This window comes from Microtus ochrogaster, chromosome 1, assembly GCF_000317375.1.
Source record: "Microtus ochrogaster isolate Prairie Vole_2 chromosome 1, MicOch1.0, whole genome shotgun sequence".
NCBI classification, from domain to species: domain Eukaryota; kingdom Metazoa; phylum Chordata; class Mammalia; order Rodentia; family Cricetidae; genus Microtus; species Microtus ochrogaster.
In genome coordinates, this window is record NC_022009.1 from 83,257,926 (window position 1) to 83,280,933 (window position 23,008).

The window sequence follows — 23,008 nt, forward strand, 5'->3', positions numbered from 1 at the left end:
TTTTTATTTTGAAAATTGGATATAGTAACTTAGCAAACCCTTGAAAATTGTTGGTTTGGGGAGTTTCTATAGAGAAATAGTTGCATTATTCTCTTCTCAACCTTTGTGGCTTCCCTTTTCCCATTTCTTAGCATATCTGGGTTTTATTATTTTTTATTAAGCAAATTAATTCACTAATTTTTTATTCCAGCTACAGTTTCCCTCCCTCTTCTCCTCCTTTTAACACTTCCCACCTTTTCTCTGCCTCCCCCATCAACTCTTGTTTCTGTTTTTATTCAAAAAGGGTCAGGCTTCCCATGGGTGTCAATAAAGCATGGCATATCAAGTTGAAGTATGACTAAGCTCCTCCCCTTTTAGTAAGGATGGGCACAGCACAGCAACCCAGTATGAAGAATATGTTGCCAATGTCTAGCCAATGTCTTAGGGTTGGGCCGTATTCTCACTGGTAGACAGCCCAAAAGTATCTCAAGTTACACAACTGTCAAACATATCTAGGAGACCTAAGGCTACCTACCTGTCAGTAAAGATTCTGTGAGCTATTATGAGGCAAAGTAAGTTGCTTCTATGTGTTCCCTTGTGAAGACACTGACCTCCCATGGCTTATACAATCATTCCTTCATCTCTTCAAAGGGAAATTCTTCATCCACCTCTACAAAAAATTCCTTGAGCTTGGCCCAGTGCTTTGTTGTGGATCTCTGCATCTGTTTCCATCAGTTACTGGATGGAGACTCTCTGATGACAATTGGGGTAGTTACCAATCTGATTACAGGAGAAGGCCAGTTCAGGCTAGCTATCCACTATTACTAGGAATATTAGGGATGATCATCCTTGTAGATTTGTGGGAGTTTCCCTTGCACCAGGTTTCTACCTAATCCCAAAATGGTTTGCCCTTTTAAGACATCGCTTTCATTATTTTCCCTTCCATTAACCCTCCAACCAGATCCCACAATTTCCCTCCTTCACCCCACCCCAGTCTACCAAGGAGATCTTCTCCTTCACAAGGAAATCCACAAGTCCATATTTGAATTCTCCTTGTTACCTAGCTTCTCTGGGGCTGTGGATTGTTGTATAAGTATCCTTCACTTTGTACCCAATATCCACTTATAAGTGAGTACATACCATCTTTGACTTTCTGAGTCTGACTTACCTCAGAATAGTTTTTCTAGTTCCATATATTTGCTTTCAAATTTCCTGATGTCATTGTATTAACAGTTGAATAATAAATACTCCATTGTGAAAATTTATGACATTCATTTTATTCATTTTTCATTCGAGGACCCTTTAGGTTGTTTCCAGGTTTCTGTCTATTACAAATAATGCTGCTATGAGCAGAGTTCAGCAAGTGTCCGTACAGTATGATTGAGTATCCTTTGTGTAAATGCCCAAAAGTAGTATAGCAGGATCTTCAGGTAGATTGATTCATTATTTTCTGAGAAACTGCCATATTGATTTCTAAAGCATCTGTATGAATTTGCCTTTCAACCAGCAATGGAGGGGTTACCCCCTTACTTCACATCCTTTCTAGCAAAAGCTATCATTAGTGTTTATGATCTTGGGCAATTTGACTGCTGTAAGACAGAACTTTAGAATCATTTGGATTTGCATTTCCCTGATGGCAAAAGATGTTGAACAATTTTCTAAGTGTATCTCAGCCATTTGAGATTCTTCTATTGAGTATTCTCTCTTTAGATATGTACCATATTTAATTAGCTTATTTATTAGCTGATGTCCAGTTATTTGAGTTATTTTTACTTTTTGGAGATCAGCCCTGAGTTAGATATGGGTTGAAGATCATTCCCCATTCCGTAGACTGCCATTTTGTTTTACTGCTAGTGTTTTTTGCTTGTTGCTAGGGAAGGTGGTCAAAAGGCACAATGTCAACAAACACAGATGCCCAGAATCAAGTAAAAGGCTTACAGCAGACTCATTTATATAACAGCTTCCAAGTGCTGGGATTAAAGGTGTGTGTCACCACAGTCTGGCCTCTATGTTTAACTAGTGGCTAGTTCTGTCCTCTGATCTCCATGTCAGCTTTATTTGTCAGAACACAAAGAAAATACATTTCCCACTTTTTGTCTAAAAAAAAATGTGAAGACATTAGCTGTCTCAGAAAAACTATATACAAAAACTAAAATAACTACATACAAATATATATATTTATAGAAGGTGATAATTAAATTGTCTAGTACACAAGCATTTGACAAATTCAGAAAAAATAACTCCATTATCTATCCTATCTTGGTGAATACAAATAGTTGTACCTAAATCACCTTCTATTCTAATCTGCATTACAGCATTTCTGTACAACACTTTTCTTTTTGTAATGAGATCCCTGAATCTCTTTCGTCTAGTTTCTTTCTTGACCATTACCAGAAACAACTTGTACTGAACCAACTTTAAATGTTAATATTCATGACTCATCTTTTGGGAATGCTGGTGTAGTTCATTACAATAATTCTTGTTGATTGGAGACACTTGGGACCTTTCTCAGGGTCCTTAAAGGAGCTTAAAGAACCCTGAGGAAATTCAGGATTACGGTCAAGTTGTGAATGGAGAATTCTCTGAGGCTGGATCATCTCAGCCTGAAGTCCTGAAGCCATTCTGGAAACAGAACTCAGAAGAAACTGCAACAGAAGTGCTCTGAAACCGTGGGTAATGTTGGTCATCTGCGCCCGTTGCAGATTTTTCAGAGGATCGTTCTCATTCAAATCTTACTTTTCTTAACATGGAATTAATCCAGAGCCTCTTATTTCCTGTAGAAACAAAAGCATAACATCTTCTCCAAAGTAACATATTTTTTGACTTAAATTTTGAAGTCAAGGCATTTTCAATACAGAGGTTGGATTAATCCAGCAACGTTTATAAGCAAATGTCTCTTAGCAGCTGTTGCTCCTTTTGCAGTAGTCAGAGTTCAATGACAACACAATAGCATACAGTAACCACTCTCAGTGCATTTTTCATCTTTCTGTGGCCCTTTTATATTACTTGACTCATTATTTAAAGACTTTATTTTTTAAAACTCTCCATTCCCTTTTTTTCAGTCTAGATTTTTTCTCTGAATCTCTCTTTACTTTGTATCTCTCTTTTCTGAACATGAATCTATAAAGTGCTAAGCAGCGTGACTAAGACCAAATCAGCTGGCTTTGCAGTATTCCTTGGCTTCTTGATAGTCTATCATCTTCATAGCAGAGGCACCAGTGGGAGCCACAGGTATCACTCCAAATTTGAGGGTCCAACTAGAAATTTCATAGCACACACTGATCATCAACCCCATTCAAGTGTTTGGTAGCAGAACTTCTTGAAAGAAACTGCCCTCATGCTGGCCTCTAGCAAACAGTCTACCCAGGAAAAAAAGCAGTTACCAAGAAGCTGAGTTTTGAGTCCATTTTTATGTGTTTAAAATCTTTTTAAAAGCCTTTTCAGGCTTTATGAGCAACTTCTTAACCCAAGCTGGGCACCAGACGTAATATGCTCCTTATTAGTCTCATCAATAAAAACTAAGAGTCATACATCAGTGTAATAACATGATAGATCAGAGAAACATAGAAGCCAGAGTCAAATCTTACCTCTCTGGATCCTCTAAACAAAAGGAGGCTAAGATACTACCTCCACACACCTTATATTCCAGTCTCCACCTGTCAATTGTGCTGGGTTCAAATGTGTGAAACTCCTGAGTGCTGCAATTAGACAGGTGAGTCGCCACTGCCTGGCCTCTATGGTTAACAAGTGGCTAGCAAATCTCCAGGCAAGCTTTATTTTGTCAGAAATCAAAACATTATACAACTACATTTAAAGACCACTAATCACTGTGAGCCTGGATTTCAATATTGCAGGAATAAGAATAAGAACAGATCTCTGCTAAAGTCCTTTGAAGAGTTATAACAAACTGCAAACTCGACAGTACTGCTCATAGTTCAAAGACAGTAAACTTTACAACAGGAGGGCTGGTAGGACAACTCTCTTGTTACAAGAGTTAGGACCAGAGCCTGTGTCTGAACTATTCTTAATTAGTCAGGCTCAGCCACTCATCCTCAATAATGAATTAAAAGAGCTAATTACTTCATTGTGATGTGCCCAACACACATCATTGTAATGGGCCAACAGGCCCTCTGCATCAAGGTGAAAAAAATCTCTATGATATTTTGGAAGAGTGTAGTTATTTAGTGGAAGATCCAAGCCCAACAGGGAATTCATAGTGAGACTATTCTTTAAAACAATTTTTTTTTCTAAAAAAAAAGAGGATATAAAAAGAAAAAATGCAATTTATCAAGAAAATCAGAAACATGATTATATATTCAATGGGACTAAATTCAAACATTGATGAAGACAGAAATGAACTATTCTTGGTGTCCTGTTTTTATAGAAAGTAATAAGAGTATGCACAAGTAATTTAACTAAGTCATATAATGGACTTTTTAACCATCCTTTAAACCCCCCTACATTTTTTAGCTCCTGTCTTCTGCAAGGCATTTGTTCAGCTACGGTGCAAATATTTCTTCAGGAGAAATATTCTCTGGAGGATTTTTTTTAAACTGTGGTTTCAAGGAAAATTTGAGTTTCATTCAGTCCACTGTTTGCCTAATTGTCAGGCAAAGGGAGATAGATATTTCTCTTTAAAATACACCTACTCATGTGAGGGAGTCAGTTTGGAGGGATAACACTGTGGGGCAGAACAGGTGGAGAGATACACAGTGCTGTCATTGGCAGTTGCATTGTGTTTGCAAAAAAATAATGAAAGAGTGGAAGAAATGGAGGTGTTTAACCCACCACAACTGTGTAGATACAGAGAGCTCACTAGGAGCCAGCTTGTCTCCAGGAATAGCTACATCATTTCCTCTGGTCAAGTGATCCTCTGGCTCTCACATCCAAACTCCAACCCTAACAATTTATCCATACCCCACATCTCTCTGTAAATATAAGAGTGCCCCAGCCTTAGGGTGACTTCTGTTTAGGTCTCAGGATCTACTGATAATCTGGAGTCACCATCACAAAAGGATGCTAACTGAAGCTTTTGAAGACTTTAAGGTAACAGAAGATGATATCATTTGGACAGAGGACACATAAACTCCAGCAGGGGTGCACCTGACGTGTCCTTGTGCATTACCATCACTGCCCTGAACTCAGTCATAAAACTCCAGCAGGGAGACACCTGACAACCTCAGTCTTGTGGCTTTGGACAATTGGTTAGCCACCTTTTAAAAACTTGTTAGTTTCTCTCCTGATCATTTTTTTGTACTCTTCCTTCATTTTGTGGAAATTTGGGCTTAGAAACATCTTAAGGCACCAAGTTTAAATCAGTGTCTGATGCAATCAACCTTTTTTTTATTTTCTGAATCATTAGGGCTGGGGTAAAGATGAATTTAGGATCAACTATTCCCACTTTACTGCTATTAATGTCATGCTCATGGGGTTGAGTAGATGGCTCAGCACCTAAGAGCAAAGGCTTCTCATCTACAGGGCCTTGTTGTGATTTGCAGCACCGAAGAGACAGCTCACAATACTCTAACTTCGGTCATGATTTGACACAATTTTCTGGTCTCCAGTTGTAACTGACATGCATTTGGTATACACAGAGGCAAGACTTATATACCTAAATTACTTTAAATTCTTTTCAAAAATAACGTATACATGAAGAAAACCTTTTCACAATATTTAATCCCAAATACATATGTCTTTTTACCATCTGCATATCTGGTGCCCTAGGCCAGATGAGGCATCGGATCTCTTGGACCTTGAATTACAGGTATTTCCAAGCTATGTAATGTAGGTGGTAGGATCCAGACTTGCTTACTCAACAGGAGCAATACTACTGAACAAACCCTATAGTTTCCAAACATAACATAATATAACACGTCAGATGGAAGTCTGTATGTCCTACAGCCCAAGTGTAGAAATAAGTGAAAAAATTCTAGAAGTAATATAAGTTTCCTAGGATAGAATTCAAGTCATAGTGCTTAGAAGAAACCAAATTCATAAACAGAGACAATTTTATGGCATTCAAAAAATAAACTAACACATTCCAAATAAGGTGTTTAATAGTATTTTATTTTCATTTGCAAATAAGATTTATTATCCAAATTGTTCTGTTTACCTCTATCCTTGGGTGAAAATATGTTTAAAATCTGAAAAGAAGACAACATTTTAGTGACATAATGTGTTGACTAATCTTGAGAATCAGTGATATGTCTCAGTGGGAAATGGCTAAGATGTGGAAACCTCATCTTGATCCCCATATGAAGGAAAAAAGGAAATCCTATAAAGTTGTCTTCCTGTCTTTACATATGTATCATGGCCCCAAAAAGCCATAATCCCCCCCCACACACACCCAGAATTTTTAAAAATAAATCTTATTGCCATTGCATTATCTGGCACCTCTGAATAATTCCCTTAGAATGCTGCACTTCAAGATAAAGTATAAAATTGATAACTAACAGGGACATGAAGAAAGATGGAAACTCAAATTATACACACACAGACACACACACACACATCCATAGCACACTAAGATATGTGATGAAATACATAGTTGTTGACGATTACCCTACATTAGTACATCTCTACCAGACAAATGAAAATGCTGCTTGGAATACACATGAGGCATTTAATGATTATTATATTCTATTCTATTAAACATTTTAACATCAACATCATTTAAACATGTTAATAAATAAATGCATCGGGGTTACATCATCTACCCTTGGACTTTTATTAAGGAGGCTGACATATGACAATCATGAATTCAAATGTAGCCCTTACTAATTACTGACATCAGAGCCGGGCTGGATAATGTACAACATCTCAGGGGAATTTGTGAAAACATAAAAAACAAAAACAGAAAAAAGCCCACCATTTTGACACCCTTTCTTCAAAAGCATGATCACACATGGCCTCATATTTAAATAAACAATGGACCACTTATATGCTGGACATGCCATTCTATGCACTGCAGCAGAAAAATGCATATTACACAGTGAAAGAATAAAAGAAGATGAACAGAAATCCAATAAAGAATATAAGGACCACAAAATAAATTTCTCTAAATGGATTTACCACATACACTTCCACATCTACCTCAAAGGTTGCAAAATAGAAACCACATTGCAGTAATCTCCACCATCTATCTTGATAGAACATGGTAACCAATTTACTGACTGCAAGGTCAGTATGATGAAAAAGAAATCAAATAACATTTTTCTTGAAACTGAATTAAAGTATTATGTCTAAAGTCTTTACTAAATTGTTTACATGAATAGAATTTATGAATAAATTATTTCCTATTTCCTGACATCAAGATGATATATGAAGGTTTTAGCATATTTACAGGGCCAGAGGCATGGCTAAGCAGTTAAGAGAAGTTCATTGCCAGGATGAAGGGTGGGTTTTTGACAAATTTCTGTAATTCCTTTTAAAGAACATCCAAGTGTTTAAACTTTTGGGAACCAGCATGTACATGAACATATCCACACAAAGACACACTGACAGCAACAAGTAAAATTAAGTCACTAAACAATCTGATTTTCATTGAAAAAATTTTTTTCTTGAATACATTTACTCTTACAACACAGGAGTTGAAGCATCTAAAGGCTTACTTACTGTTTATATTTGTCATATACTAGTTCATGTAACAGAAAACAAGCATTGTAGGACTGACGTCAGACAAATCAATCTTTCTCAGTTACATAATGCTTGCCCTTCTGAATAACGTATGTCCCTGGGGGTGAGTATGCCATTTCACATCCACGCACCATTTCCACTTTCCACTTCAGGCTGTAGGTGGAGGATGTGAGTTCTCAGCAGTCTGTTTTAACTTCCATGTTTGACACTTGCTTCCATGCCACTTTCATGGTATTTTGGTATCCCTCTAGATCCAAGAACCAGCTCTTTCTTAAATTGACTTAATGTTTTATCACAACAACACAAAGGCACTAAAACACACCCATTAAGTTTTACACCTGGATGACATATTTCATGTAATTGAAGAGAACTGTGGAAGAAAAAGAGGTTACCTCAAAATTTAAATTCATAGGGCTTTTGTCTATGTGAGTCTGCAGGTGCAAAATAAAGAGGGACATCATAATGCTTGAACAGATTGGTGACACCTGTCATTTTTTTCCCCAGAATAATTTCATGTAAATGAATGTAAGTGGGTTGACTAAAGATCTTACCAAAACCATTATGTCAGATTTCCTTCAGTATTAATGTTTTCAGGTCCTCAAGAGCGACTTGAAAAGACTTTAAGAGACCAGTTAACACTAAAAGTTTAACTCTTGTATAAAGACTACCATGAAGTGCAAAACTTTACCACATTTAATACATTTATAGGGTTTCTGTACACAATGATTTTTTTCTCATCATTTCAAAGACTCCAGAAGCATGCAAAGGCTTTGCCACATTACTTACATCCACAGGGTTTCTCTGCAGTATGTGTTCCTTTATGTATATGGAGATTACCGGGAAAATCAAAGGCTTTACCACATTGCTACATTTACTGGGTTTCTCTCCAGTATGTGTTCTTCCATGCATTTGAAGACTATGGTGTTGTGAAAAGGCTTTTTCACATTGATTACATTTGTAGGGTTTCTCTCCGGTATGCGTTCTTTTATGTATTCGGAGATGACTGTGCTGTGAAAAGGCTTTAGCACATTGATTACATTTGTAGGGTTTCTCTCCAGTATGTGTTCTTTTATGTTCTTGGAGATGACTTTGTCGTGAAAAGGCTTTATCACATAGATTACATTTGTAGGGCTTTTCTTCAGCATGAGTTCCTTTATGTCTTTGGAGATTGCCAGCACACGCAAAGGCTTTACCACATTGATTACATTCATAAGGTTTCTCTCCAGAATGTGTTCTTTTATGTATTTGGAGACGACTGTGAAGTGAAAAGGCTTTATCACACTGATTACATTTGTAGGGTTTCTCTCCAGAATGTGTTCTTTTGTGTATTTGGAGAGTACTGTGTTGTGAAAAGGCTTTAGCACATTGATTACATTCATAAGGTTTCTCTCCAGTATGTGTTCTTTCATGTCTTCTGAGACTACTGGCACATGTAAAGGCTTTGCCACACTGTTTACATTCAAAGGTTTTCTCTCCAACATGTGTTGCTTTATGTACTCGGAGAATGCTGTGGTGTGTAAAGGCTTCACCATATTGAATACTTTCATAGGGTTTCTCTCCAGGATGAATTCTTACATGCCTCTGAAGATGACTGTGATGTGAAAAGGCTTTAGAACATTGAGTATATTCAAAGGGATTCTCTCTAGTATGGCCTTTTCTGTATCTGTGAGGATAATAGACACAAGTAAGAGATTCATCACATTTATTACACTGATAAATATATCTCTATGAATTAATTTTACAAATTGGTCTAAATGTTAAGAGGAAAATGACTTTATTGTTTACAATCATAATGTACTCCTTTATTAAGTGTTGTTTTGTGTCTCTGAAGGTATGTGTAACAGTAAGAGTCTTTACTATAGGGCCCACATTTATAGTATCTTTTGTTCTATATGAGACTCTTCATAAATTTGAAGAGAACTGGGAAGAACTCAGAACTTTAACATACATACTGCATTCATAAATTTTCTAATACTGTGACTCATACTATAATTGTAAAATAAACCAGAACAAACACCCTACTCATTCCACCACTCATAGGACTTTCCTGCAGTGTAAGCTTATTAATTACTCTCAATTGCTGGGAAAAAATAATTTTAGACTTGTATCACATTAAAAACTTCTACGCAAAGTGGTGACTACTGCATATCTTCTCATTGTTCTGTTGCAAGTTATGTTGCTTCTTTCCATATCCCCATGCTCACATGGCTTTTATGCAGAGTGATATATGATACACTGATGAAGGAAGAATAATAAAATGATTCCACACTGCATTCACACAACTTGAATTTCTATTCCTCATAGACATGTGGTAAAAGTATTAACATTTCTCTTCAAAAATGTTCTTTTTTTGGTTTTCTTCGAGACAAGATTTCTCGGTAGCTTTGGTGCCTGTCCTTGAACTAGCTCTTGTAGACCAGGGTGGCTTTGAATTCACAGACATCCGCCTGGATTAAAAGTGCGCGCCATCACTGCCCACAATGCTCTTAACTCTCAAAAAATGTCCCTCTCACTAAACTTAGGAAAGTCACAAGTAGATGAGGAACACTAGTTTACTCTGAAGGTTCTGGATCTATACATATCACCTATTTAACACATATACTTTTTGTAATGTCTGAGTAGTATGAAACTAAACAGATAGGTTGTTGTACAGCATAGCTATCATGGAGATGTAATTCAAATGTGGATATCAGTCAAGGCACTGTTATCCTATATTCTTTCTTAGAAAAATGCCTTGCAAACACATATCAGCTACCTGACATTGGGGTATTTACTTTTCTGAGAATTTAATAGTTACCAGTATACTTTAAACTGTGCTTATTTACACTGTGGCACACGTTAAAATTTCTCCATATGCACATTTGAATACTTTGCATATGAAAATTACCTTCCATGTCTTCCAGAACGTTGACAATGTTCTTCTATATTATAGTCTTCCCAACTGTAGCCTAAAACACAGTACCAGAAAATGTATGATATATCATGGGAAAGTGTGAAAAATTTAAGTTACTCTCTTCAGTGAACCTTAGAAGCATGCCAAATTTATTTACCTCATTCTCCCACTTTCTCATCAACAGAAATTACAGAAGAGTATCAATAACCAAGGAACAGTTGTCGCTTTATTTTAAAATGTGATGGAAAATTCAGTCTTACCTATATCGGTGAGGTTCCTATAGGTCTCCAGCATCACATCGTTGTAGAGATTCTTCTGGGAAGGATCCAGCAAAGCCCACTCCTCCCAAGTGAAGTCCACATGCACATCATCATAGGTCACCGCATCCTAAAATATTCCATACATGTGTACAACAGAAGGTGTGACACTGACAGCATACTGAATGCATATTTGACAATATATTCATATGATTCTGGGGCTCCCCAAACTTATACCATCACAAAGAAGTTCTAATCAACTCACTTTAGAAAAAAAGGCAACAATGAGGTTCACCTGTCATTTCTACACCCTTTGTCTAGGACATAGGCTTACAAGAGAAATGCATATTAAGAGACATAAAGAGAAGCAAGCAAACAGATCAAAGTATACATCAGATAAACTGAAAGAACTAACTACAAAAAAGATGGGCGAGCTGGGTGTATTGAATCATGCCTTTAAGTCCAGCACTCTGGAGGTAAAGAAAGGTGAATTTAATTGAGTTGGATGGCAGCCAGGCCTATGCAGTGAAATTTAAGGGTAGCTATATTAGTTACATATTAGTCAGACTCTGTCTCCCCCATAAAAATAAACTGAACAAAAATGTAGAAAGAACTAACAGAATTTTACTGAAGTTTCTACAAAGAATTATGCATTATACTCCAGTTCAGCATCAGAAACCAGTTTAAACTATACCAATCATATGATTTTACTAAAGGGAATGAATGTTTAAAGTTACAAATAAACAGGTAAAAACATTAGCGATGTAAATGCTGATCATAAGTAAACAACAGGATAGAAGAGATGGCTTGGCATTCAAGAGATCTTGTCAGTTTTACAGAGAGGTGGGCTCGATTGGCAGTACTTACACGGGGCTCACAACTACCCACTACCACAAGTTCAGGGATTGTAAGGCTATCTTCTGATTGTTGTGAGGACAAGGCACACATGTGGTGCATATCCATGTATAGAGACACAAGACACATATTGACTCAAAAGAATTCAAAGCAAACACAGTTAGTAGGAATAATGCCACAAACCAGCATTTGAATGAATCAGAAGGCTCAGGTAGTATTAAGATCATAATACTGTCATCCTAGGAAAGAGAATGACACACTCTGCCAGACTTCAAAATTCAAAATGTAAGTGAAGCTCAGGAAAACAGCATATACTTGATATGTACAAAACTACATTCTAGGGCTACCAGCCAAGAATATAAAAACAAAGAAACCCAGACATGATGCCCCCATTTTAATCACAGGATGAAGAAACCAGAATCATTTGGGTCTCTGAATTTAGGCCACTCTGATCTACAGGAATACTTTCAAGACAGTCAGGGCTACACAGAGAAACTTTGTCTTCTGCACCAAAAGTTAACACAAAATTAAAAATGTCAGGCTACAAAAACGGCTTACCTTGAACAGCAATTGCATCGAATGTATCTTACGGGTTTTAGTGATGCCATCTATAATGTGGGGAACTCATGACAGCCAGAAACAACAAACAGGAGCTAAGGAAAATGGCTATGGAATGCTCAGGTGATTGGGCTGTACCAGTGCCTATGCTTGAGCCCAGCTGTGCTGGCTGGGAATGTGTCTAGGTGACAGTGCTGTAGTGTGGATGTGGTGGCTTAGCTCTTGTGAAGGTTGTTGCTGGGGTTTGGAGTACAGTTGCGCTGTACTTTTCCTGAGTCTCAGATGTGCCTTTGATAAGAAAAGTTGTCTTCAGGGTGGCTATGACTGGTGAAGAGGTGTTTCTTACTGCCATACTTGTCATGGGTAAAGGTTTGTTTGTGTTCGTGACTTTGTCCTGTGTTAATGAGAGTGGACTTAAAGCTCACTTTTTAGGAAGTGGGTTTCTGAGTTCCAGATGATCGAATGGCATCCTCTGGTGGGCTTAATGCTGTTGACGATGTTGTCATGGTGCTATTTGTTTCCTAGGGCTTGGGGATGAGCCCATTCCAGAATTAGCGGACTTTAGTAGTGAAAGAGTTGTACCTAGAGGTATGCTAACATCAGAAATTGTGCTGATTGAATTTCTCATGTATATCTTTGGCTACTTCCATTCCCTACATGCAGTTATCCATGACAGATGTCTCATATCTGACTTAGGTATCTTAACATTCTGTGGTCTCAAAATTCAACCCAGTCTTCATGCTCAAAGTTTCATGAAATGAACTCCCATAGGCTCCTCACAGGGGCTCTGACCCTGCTAAACATAGATGACTGCAAGAATGCTGAACTGAAGCCACAGACCAGGAACCCATGACCTGAAATTTTGATTCTCTCTTTATTCCAGAACAGCCACAAGTTTGGCTTCTTAATTGAGAGCCAAATGTACCTTGCCAAGCTTGGACAAAAGTTGCAGCCGATTTTGAAGGAAGCTGCTTACTGAGAGCAGGATTCACTTTGCCTAATTTTTCCATTAATTGAAAGCTTGACAGGATGCTCTTAGGGCACCTTAACGGGCTTCCACTGTAGAGCAAGGGCCTTCTCTTTAATGGTGATGATCTTCCTGCCTCTGTTTTAGCACTTGACAGCCATCTGAAACTACCTTTCCATTATCATTTTTTTTTTTTCTGCTCAACTTGGTGCTTTCTCCTTTGTGGACCTGCCTGAATGAGTCATCAGTAGTAGACATGCAATAGAGTCAGTATTTCATCTATGAAGTCAACCCATTACTTTTCAATTTGGCCTTACTCAATATCTCAGGGTAAGGGCAGAATTAGATAGAATTACTTCTATCTTAATTTTTCAAGGAAACCAGTTCCCACTAAAATCCTTTGATCTCGACCTCCTCTGTGTGCATTCCCTTCAAGAGTCCATCTTCCTCATCCCACAAGAGGAGATGATTGAGCTCTGTACACCTTAATGACTTTTGCCATTTACATCCTGGTATCTTCTCCATTCATCTAAAAAAAAAACAAACACTCCCAGGTTCTTCCTATGATCATGATCAATTTTAGTGTTCCATTTTTTTTTCTGACTTGCTTTTCTGCTGTTGTGATTACATTATCTAACCAAAAGTATCGGAGGCAATTTTATTGAGCCAGTTCTGCAATATCTCAGTTCACCCTTGCATGAGCATAGAATTGAAAATCAAGCTAGAAAATAGAGGAAAAAAAAGCATTGACAAACATTGTTTCCTGGCTTTCTCACTTGCTTTGTCACTGTATTGTGCTCAGTTAATGCTCTTATCCACCCCATGTCCACTTGCAAAGAGGCACTACCAACTAAAGATCAGTCCTTTATCCAGATCCTTGATTGCCCTGATCTGTGAACCCTATGAAATGGCTAGTCAAGGACATTTATGGAGCATCTGAAATTAATTACCTACCACATTGCTAATCTCAACCAAAAGAGGAAATGTTTTACCCTCTGTCCTACCTCTCCCTTTCTGCACTGTCACTAGGCCAGCTTCAGGGTTATTCTGTGAATTCAATTCTTGAACAGGCCACTCTTCATTTGTTTGTCTCCAGTAAAAACCAGTGGGTTTCAAGGACATCCATAAACTGGCTTATTTTTCCTTCCAGGTCTAGCCTGGAAGGAGTTGCAGGACTGTCTTCCCAGCACTGGGAAGCAGGGGCAGGATTAGGTAGGTGTTCAAAGAAATTCTAAATTATATACCATAGGGTAAGCTTAAGCTACAAGAGATATTGTTCTAAACAGAAATAACCAACAGTACTTGAGAAAAAAAAGAGGAGTAAACATTGGAGAACAGAAACAAATGAGGATTAGAGAAGTAATGCATTTAAAGAAAATGAAATTTAAAAAATGATACCAATAATTGTCTTTTTAAGATGATACAAGTAATTTATTTTTAAGATAAAAACTTAGCTATATTGACTTTAAAAATAATAGAACCTTCTCTAATTGAGGAAATGCAATTAACAAAAGACTGATCTTGCTCATAAGCATGTTGGTTTCTAAGATCTATAACCTGACACACAGAGTTACAGTTGATGGTCTGTTAATCAGTTCTCTGAGTTGACTTAATTCTGTCAAGCAGGACTGAAGGACTGAACATATATGCAAAGGAAACTTGTTTAATTAGAAATTCAATATGCATTTGCTGAAGCTAACTTTCTCAGATTGTACACTTATCAATCTAGTCTGTGTTCATTCATATGACATGAATTAAAACATGTTTAGGGAAACTACAAAATCACTGCCCCTGCCACAATCAGGTCAGGTCATTTTTCATAATGGCGATTCCAGCAGCTGCCTGCCTACACTATTTCCTCCTGAAATGCATGCAACAAACTATTTCTCCTATTCTGGTCTGAAGGCAGAGCCATGTTCTGCATGTAAATCTTTTTATAATTATTGCAATGGATAATCAACAACATGACACAAATGGGTAATTCTAGAGTCCTGAAGTGGTAGAGTCATTTAAGAATTTATGTTTAATCATGGACAGCAAGGTCATTACCCTGGGAACCAACAGACTAAGATCAAGGCCATCTGAGTCAATATAGGAGGATTTGTGTCAGAAACATTTTTCTAAATAGCTGGAGGTACAACTATTCTAGAATTAATATGACTTCTGAAGGAGAAATCACTCCATACATTTAAGAGATAAACAAAGAAAAATCTCTTTAATGAAAACATGCATTCAGCTCTGGCTGAGGCTCAAAGAGAGCCAGCCTACAGCAGATGCTGTATTCCACATAGTCTGTCATCCTTAAGTTTCATTTAGGTTCAGACTTGTTAGGCTTTGAATAATTTAAATCATTCTTCAGTTCCTGAGGTAGAGGTGCCAGGGAAATGAAAAGGACAAGAAAAGGAGAGGGCAGAAAAAGAGAAAAGTTGGGGTGGGGAGGTCTTCCACAAGCTATGTCTCATATGAAGTAAGCTTCTTAAGAATAGCACCTTGTTACTACTTGTAGGGGGGAAAATGAAAGAAAGTGGGAGACATCTATGATGTCAACAGAAACTATGACACAATGGAGTAAACTCAGGAGGCAATTTAAAAAATGCTGCATAAGGGGAACACAGTGGTCCTGGGATGGATAATCATAGCTCCATGTGGTGGGAAGAGTTGGTATCTCAGGATCTGAAGCAATATCTCCACAAATGATCCTGGCCCCAGATCATTGTCAGCTCTCCCTAGCATATCACTGGTTTTAGTGAAGGAACTCCTATTTTATTCTCAATACCTCAGGCCCTTAGTGAGAGCCTCCAAGTCCTAGACAGCAAGCCTTTCTTGACTCTGCCAAACACATTCCTTCTCCCTTAATGGGAATCTAAAGGGAAAGTCTTGTTAATCAGTACAGCCCTAAACGCAAGTGGTTTCCTTGTCAAACAGTCGTCACCTTGCCTGTCAAAACAGTCTTTCTCTCAAGAAGAAAACTGGAACTTTATCACACACCAGGTCTAAATTTTTGCTGTGACCATGTAATCCCTCTCCTTGAGCACCTTGTTAGCAGCCTGTTCTTTGATATAAAGATGGGCCTAGTGGCTGGTTGTAAATCAGGGGTGTCTCCTTTGACTTGGTTTGAAGCCAAATATCTGGACAATTCTGGTGAACAAAGGTGGATCCTAACACTCCAATCTCTAACAGGCCTGGTTAGCTAATATTTATCTTTGAGGTATTTTAGACACAGACCTCCCTTAGCTAAATTCTACTTTGTGTGACTTACTATCTCCTAAGAATTGATAAATCCTTTATGTCACCAATTGTACTCTTCTACATCACAGCTTAATAGTGGAGTGCTACCAAACACAAGAGATGTGGAGATTTATAATCGCCACAAAATTATTTGCAAATGTATCTCTCACGTAAGCTACTATGAACAACAATAGCATTTAGCAATTAATCAACCTTATTTCACAAGGTCAACATATCAAAGTCAGGAGCTCTGTATGGATGATTAAACCAAAATGCAAGGCATGTTGGAGTTATTGCCTTGTGAAAGAAGTGGCTATTTCTTGCTGGAGATTTCTTGCTGAAGGTTATCCCCTTCTGTTATAAATTTGAGATTTATCTCCCACAGCTCAGACTATTTAATCATTTACTGGGCACAATTTACCTTATACATTTGGGGTTTACTGATTATATCTCCTAGCTATATGTGAAAACAGTCACACAGCCAAGAAACTTGCTTCCCACTACCAGGTCCTTGCTCCTTGCTTCAATGTAACTGTAGAGATTTACATTCCTGCAAATATCTTTATTAGCAGGCATTTGGTCAGTGTTTATGAACCAGGAAATAGTATTCCATCTTAAACATTCCCAGATATCTAAGGACATAGAATTGCTACATGCTCAAAGTTGCTGATTCATAGCTGCTCAGATATACAGAAAATTTTAGCATGCCCTGGTTTTACTTCAATTACAGATAAGAAAAAGCAATGACCAAAAATTAACCTTGCATTAAGTGATTCCTAAGTCCTCGCCTTCACTTCAATTTATTGATGTTGAGGAGATTTACTGCTTGTGTCTTACTCTCAGGAAAAATAATTAACCATTTGCCCACAGCCCAGAGGAAGACAAACCTCCACTGACACCTCTGATAGGCATCAAGACCAAGATCTGATAATGCAGAGGCTTGGTTATCCTCATTGTTTCAACTGCTTAGAGCAATAGGTGTAAATTTCATATCTAAAAGTCCCTTGCTAATATTTGGAAAAAGTGCTAATGGACCAAGGGCAATTAACTTCCCTTTGCCCCTTTACTCCCTGTGCCTTCAAGATTCTGTGTGTCTTTATAGCTGGGTAAGGACAAAGAGTTAATAGAAACTGGAGCAGAAGTTGGAGTAGAAGTGTCCCAGAAACTAACAGAGATTAGAAAATGAAGAAGGAGGAGGAAGAAGAGAAGAAAGAGAAGAATGCAGTAGAGAACTGGAGTTGGAATTAGAATTGAGACAGAGAATTGAGCTAAGAAATTACAGACAGGACAAAAGAATTAGAATAGAGAACGAGAAAGCACAATAAAGAGACATGCTCAGGGGGAAAATGCATGTGACTTGATTCGTTTTACCCTCAGAGTTCCCTAGTTATTTTACCCTCACCAGATATCACACCATAGCCGGACCTTGAAGGGGTCTGAGGGGCTGCTACCCTCAAAGACCCTGATTCTAAATATTAAATAGGAACTGCAGAACTTCTAGATGATAGTAGGTAAATGAGGCTTCTCGAAATTTGGAAACCTGTCAGCTCTCTGTTCCCAATGCTCTGAGCAGAGGAAGCCTGTGTAATGCTGTTAATCATAGGCCTGTTGCCTGGGTCCAGGGAGCTGCAAGGACCTCATGGTCCATCAGAGGACAGAGAATGTGGCTGAAGGTTCCTACCCAAACCCAAGGAGGACCACCACACTGGGATCTGCTCCTCCTGACCTTGAATCAGAAACCTTCCCAGCCTGCCCATGCTCTCCCCTCAGGATCCTTACAGCAGCACAGACAGAAGACAGAACCACTAGTACCTACTTTGTTATAAAGTCAAGCCTGCAGCCTGGCATCACAGAAGGGCCCTGCACTCTTCTGACTGGCAGATCAGAATGGAGGACCTGATTGACTAGTGAGGACTGAGTGAAAAGAGCAGCTCCCAGAGAGTTACAGTGTGTTTAAAGACTGCACAGTGATTCCTGGATCTGCCATCCACACAAGACCTTTTATAGATCTGCAGAGATCTGCATTTCAATAGTACTTGTCCTGGCTCAAACAGCTGAACCTGATATATTCCTGCACTCCATAGGCACTTCCCCTTCTTCCTCCTGGACACCTATGGCTAGCGTGCACAGTCCATTATACAATGTGTGGTGGAGTGATTCCCCTTTCCACCATCTAGAAAGGTGACCAAAATATTAAAAATTAAAGAGAGGTTTTAGGTCACAAAATGAGATGTTTGTTTTATGGCTTCATGCTGATGTCTAGTAAGCTCGGGTACTTTGTAATTAGTTGTCACAGAAACTTCAGACAACCAGGAGAGAAAAGCAAGAATGAAATCACAAACAAGAAAATAGAACTTTCTTCCATCAGAAGGTTGGCGGACGGCTCCATTGCTTTAGGTGTTTTATTCCTGCAATACATTTCAATCTTTTGACAATTTAATAACAATATGAAGTTTAGTCTTCATGGTAAGTTGAATATTTAGAAATGAAACAAGGAAGAATGCCTATATGAGCATTATTATTAATAGAACATCATCCTCTAGGCATGTGAAAAAAAGAAAAATCAACAGTAGTAGTGAAGGTTCACCACTTGAACAGAACTGATAGAATAAATCTTTCTATGTAGGTAAAAATTGGATTTATTAGAATCTCTCCCCACCTGTGGTCCAATTAGTCCAATATTGGCTGACTAACAGTTGAAAGTTAAAAAAATTCAATAATTCTTTAATCCATAAGGCCGACTGTCTCAGCTGATATTCAGTATATACCAGAGTTCCTGAGAATGGACTCTAAAGATAGTAAATGAATGACCTTCCTAGGCAATGCCATGACAATCAGGCAAATAGAAAGAGCTTTATTCTTCAGTGTTCTTTATGTGCATAGGCTGCCACCAGAGGCCTGCCTTAGATTAAAGGTGGATCTTATTACCTAAAAGATCAAGATTGCTTAATTAATTAAAGGCCTTCCAATTTTCAAACCTTTAATTAAGAATAACCCCTCACAGGTATACCCAATTCTTTGTGTATTAGTTAATTACAGAGGCATCAGTTTAGGTACCAAGAATAGTCATCACAACAGCCAAGACAGTAGACCTAACAAAGATTTCTTACCTGAAGGAGGCAAGAATATGGGAGTCATTTTCTAGGCAAGAGAAGCACGGGAATTTTACTTGAGGAATCTGGACACGTTCATATAGAGTTCTGCTACTGTCACAATAACAAAGTACAGAGAACATAGCCACAGAAAACATAAAGGAAAAGTCACCTATCAGCACTGTGGTTGACACTCTTAGCTGGATAGTTCTGCTGAGCTACTGTACCCTTAGAACAAGGCTGCTTTTGCTTCTAAGCAAGATGTCTCAGAAGGCCACAGCTACTTCCATGAAAAAAATCAAAAAAAGTTCATTTTCACTGGCCCTGGCTACTGTATGCCTCAGGACTCTGAAATCGTTGTAGAGAATTCATTCTTTCCTTTTTATAACTTTTCTAAAAATTTCACTTTTATGGGTCTTTGCACAGTACTTACAGAGGCCAGAAGAGGGCAGAATATGCCTGGGACTGGTTTTAAAGCAAATGGCTAACTATCCTATTGGTTCTGGGAGTGGAAGATGGGTCCCCTGTAACAACTTTAATGGAGCCATCTCTCTAGCGCGTTTTATTATTTAAAGTTTATTCTATACAGTTTAATTAAAAGATGTTTCATCTTGGTTCCCTCTTCACTCCATCCCTTTTCAGATGCTTCCCTTCCAAAAACTGCTTCCTTAATAAGTGTGTTTGAATAAGCATGCTGAAATACATGAATACAGCCTGCGGAGTTCATTTTTATTGGTTCTATTACATAGTTGCAGGACTAATGATATTATCACATAGAACAGTAAAGAAATTATGCATTAGTCACACAGACGAGGACTCAAACTTTTAAGTCGAGGATCACTATTAAAAGTGTGTTTCAGTAAGAGGCCTTACAGATGTTCATAAATTCATATCCAAGGTCTTTTCGTTTTAAGCAGCAAACATGACAGTGGAGTAGTCTCTTTTCTATTAAACTGAAAAAAAAATTAAATAACCTGACTCAAAGGAATCTGAGTCAATCACTTGACTCATACTTATAAAACAATCACTTGACTCATCCTTATAAAACAAGACCTTTCCATCTATTGAAACAGAAAAGAAAATAATTAATCACATCTATGGAAATCAAAACCTAACTGCTTCCTGTATCATCACATTATGCAAATTCTGAGACTCTTAATGATATTCTGGGCTCTCATAGATGGAGGAAGCCCCATGTTTCAGTCTCTTCCATCCCTATCACACACAGCTTTCCTACCATCCCAATTCTAGACAACTACAGATCTCCTTGTCATCCTACAGACCAAAAATCTACCACAGCTTCAGGAGTCCACTGTAGTCATTAATCTCTCAGGGCCTTTCCAGAGCTGTTTCAAACCAGTTACCACATCATCAGTTCTCCATGAGCCCTTCAATCTTGGACTGGCAGTCAAGATACCAAAGCAGAAGAATCCCAGCAAAGCCCAGTGTGGAGTCTACCTAGAAAGCAAGCAAGGGTAATTTCTATTCCTTCAACCTACACTGACTCTACTTTTTCCCGGACAGCTTATAGACTTTGAGAGGATGCGAAGGAGGAAATGAAGAAAGCCAGCATGAGGCCTGAAGGAGATGTGAAAGGACTGGTGAATACAGAAGAGGAACTGCTGTTCCCAGGACACGAGAGCTGCCGACATGTCTCTGAGTCCCAAGATCACTTCCCTGGAGCCTCTACTGTCTGGGTCACCTAGTGATAACCTCCAGGAGATGGTGCACAGGGTGGAGTCTGATGAAGTGCTCTAATTCCCAGCCTTATAGTTACTGTTCTTGCCTCAAACCAGCATGAACTGCTATTAGTCAAGTGACAAGGACACTGAAATGTGAGCAGGGAAGGGACAGAAATATATCTACCCCATCTAATCAGCAGCCTGGCAAAGTCTTCTCCTTATCCCCTACCCTCACACATCCTGAGAGCACACGACTATAGAAATGTTGTGAGCTTGAATTTCAAGGCAACTGGGACTCATATCTCCCACAGCTCAGACCTTGGGGTTCACATGCCTCGTGGAAAAAGACACCTTCAGCAATTGGGGTGAGACTGTATACAGGTGTATAGGCTTGCTCTGGGCCGGGATACAGTTCCCTGAGCCCACAACAGTCTTATCTATTGTTGAGCCTGACTCCATTCCCCACTATACACTCAGTCCTTGGATGATGTTGAAACCCTCAAACTCCAGCCTCTGCTTCCTTAATTATGTGATCACAGGTATGGGACACCATGTCTGGGTTTGGTGACTTCTTATTCAACTTGACAGAGTGTCAGGGCTTACATGTGGAACATGTAAGAACATGTGCAAACTAAAAAGTGAGTAAAAAAAACATTTGTAAAAAACAGTCATGGGTTGAGCACACTGTATCCAGAGTCAGGAAGCAGGCAGTAATGAATTTTGGTCATTATTATGTAACTCATTATTACCAAATCCATGGAATAGAATGGTGTTATAACTTCCAGAAGGAAGAAGAGTCTTCTCATCTCAACGAACTTAATATACAAGCTAATCTCTCATAAGCACATCCATAGAATAACATGATCTAGATAAGCTTTCAAAGGCATGTCACCAGTATTGCTCCTTGGCTGATTCAATGTTTTATGAGGTTGAAAATCAATATTAACCATCACACAAAATTAATAAAGTTTGCTGTGTAGAATGCCTATGTAGACAGGGACAATATTCCTTTTTTTTTTTTTTTTGCAATAACGCAAATACCAATGAGCCATGTTTGAAGGCAAGGTAAAAGCCTTTTGAGTATGAACTTACACTTTCCCAGATGTAAGCAGCAATTTTCCGAGGAAATCAAGAGCAGGATTAAGAGCCTTATGTACAGTAAGGCACTGTACATAACTCTTATGATTCATGCTTTTACCTTAGCAAGACAGAATACTACCCAAGCCACTTTAGGAACTAATTTATGATTTTGTTACTAAAACAAGGAGATAGAGAGACAAAGACAAAGAGGCAAAGAGAAAGAGTGTGTTTCCTTCAGCATCTTTGAGACAGAGTCTCTAGTTTGCTATCACATATTCATAAGTTCCAGAACTTTGGCTGTCTGCCTTTTATCTTGCTTTAAGGTCATTATAGGCATGCACTGTTGCAATTTGCTTTATAATGCAGTAGTAAAGGGATAGGTACCAGTTCAGTTCCTTATCTGTTACCCAATTATCTCACCCCAACTGTTTATTAAGTAGAGATTTTTGGAGCAAGTCTTACTTTCTAACCCTGTCTGGCCTGGAACCCAGTATGTAGTAGATAGTTTAGGCCTGGAAATTGCAGAGATCCACATGTCTCTGTCTCATGCGACCACACCTGGCTCAAGAGATGTTTAGCATGAATTTAGCACAGGTATTAATAGAAAGAAAGAACTTTTGGAAAGCATGGTTGTATAAGGGAGAACCACACCTAAAAATTGACACATAGCCCGGCATACAGTTCTGTTAACTATGTAAGTACCACTTCAATTGTTTCTATAGGTCTCTCCTCTCTCTCTCTCTCTCTCTCTCTCTCTCTCTCTCTCTCTCTCTCTCTCTCTC

General features: G+C 38.4%; 1 protein-coding gene across 3 annotated transcripts in view; it reads right to left on the reverse strand.

Annotated features, from left to right (window-relative positions):
• Positions 1-7,530: 7,530 nt before the first annotated feature.
• The window catches only part of LOC101995295 (zinc finger protein 120-like), a 38,942-nt gene continuing 23,464 nt past the window's right edge, over positions 7,531-23,008 (reverse strand). For all 3 annotated transcript variants that reach the window (XM_013347569.2, XM_026782644.1, XM_026782647.1), the window contains exons 2-4: positions 10,768-10,894; positions 10,502-10,562; positions 7,531-9,277 (exon numbers count right to left, since the gene is read on the reverse strand). In XM_013347569.2, coding sequence (XP_013203023.2) covers positions 8,317-9,277; positions 10,502-10,562; positions 10,768-10,894 — 1,149 coding nt within the window. In that variant the 3' untranslated portion in view covers positions 7,531-8,316. The remainder of the gene's footprint in view (positions 9,278-10,501; positions 10,563-10,767; positions 10,895-23,008) is intronic.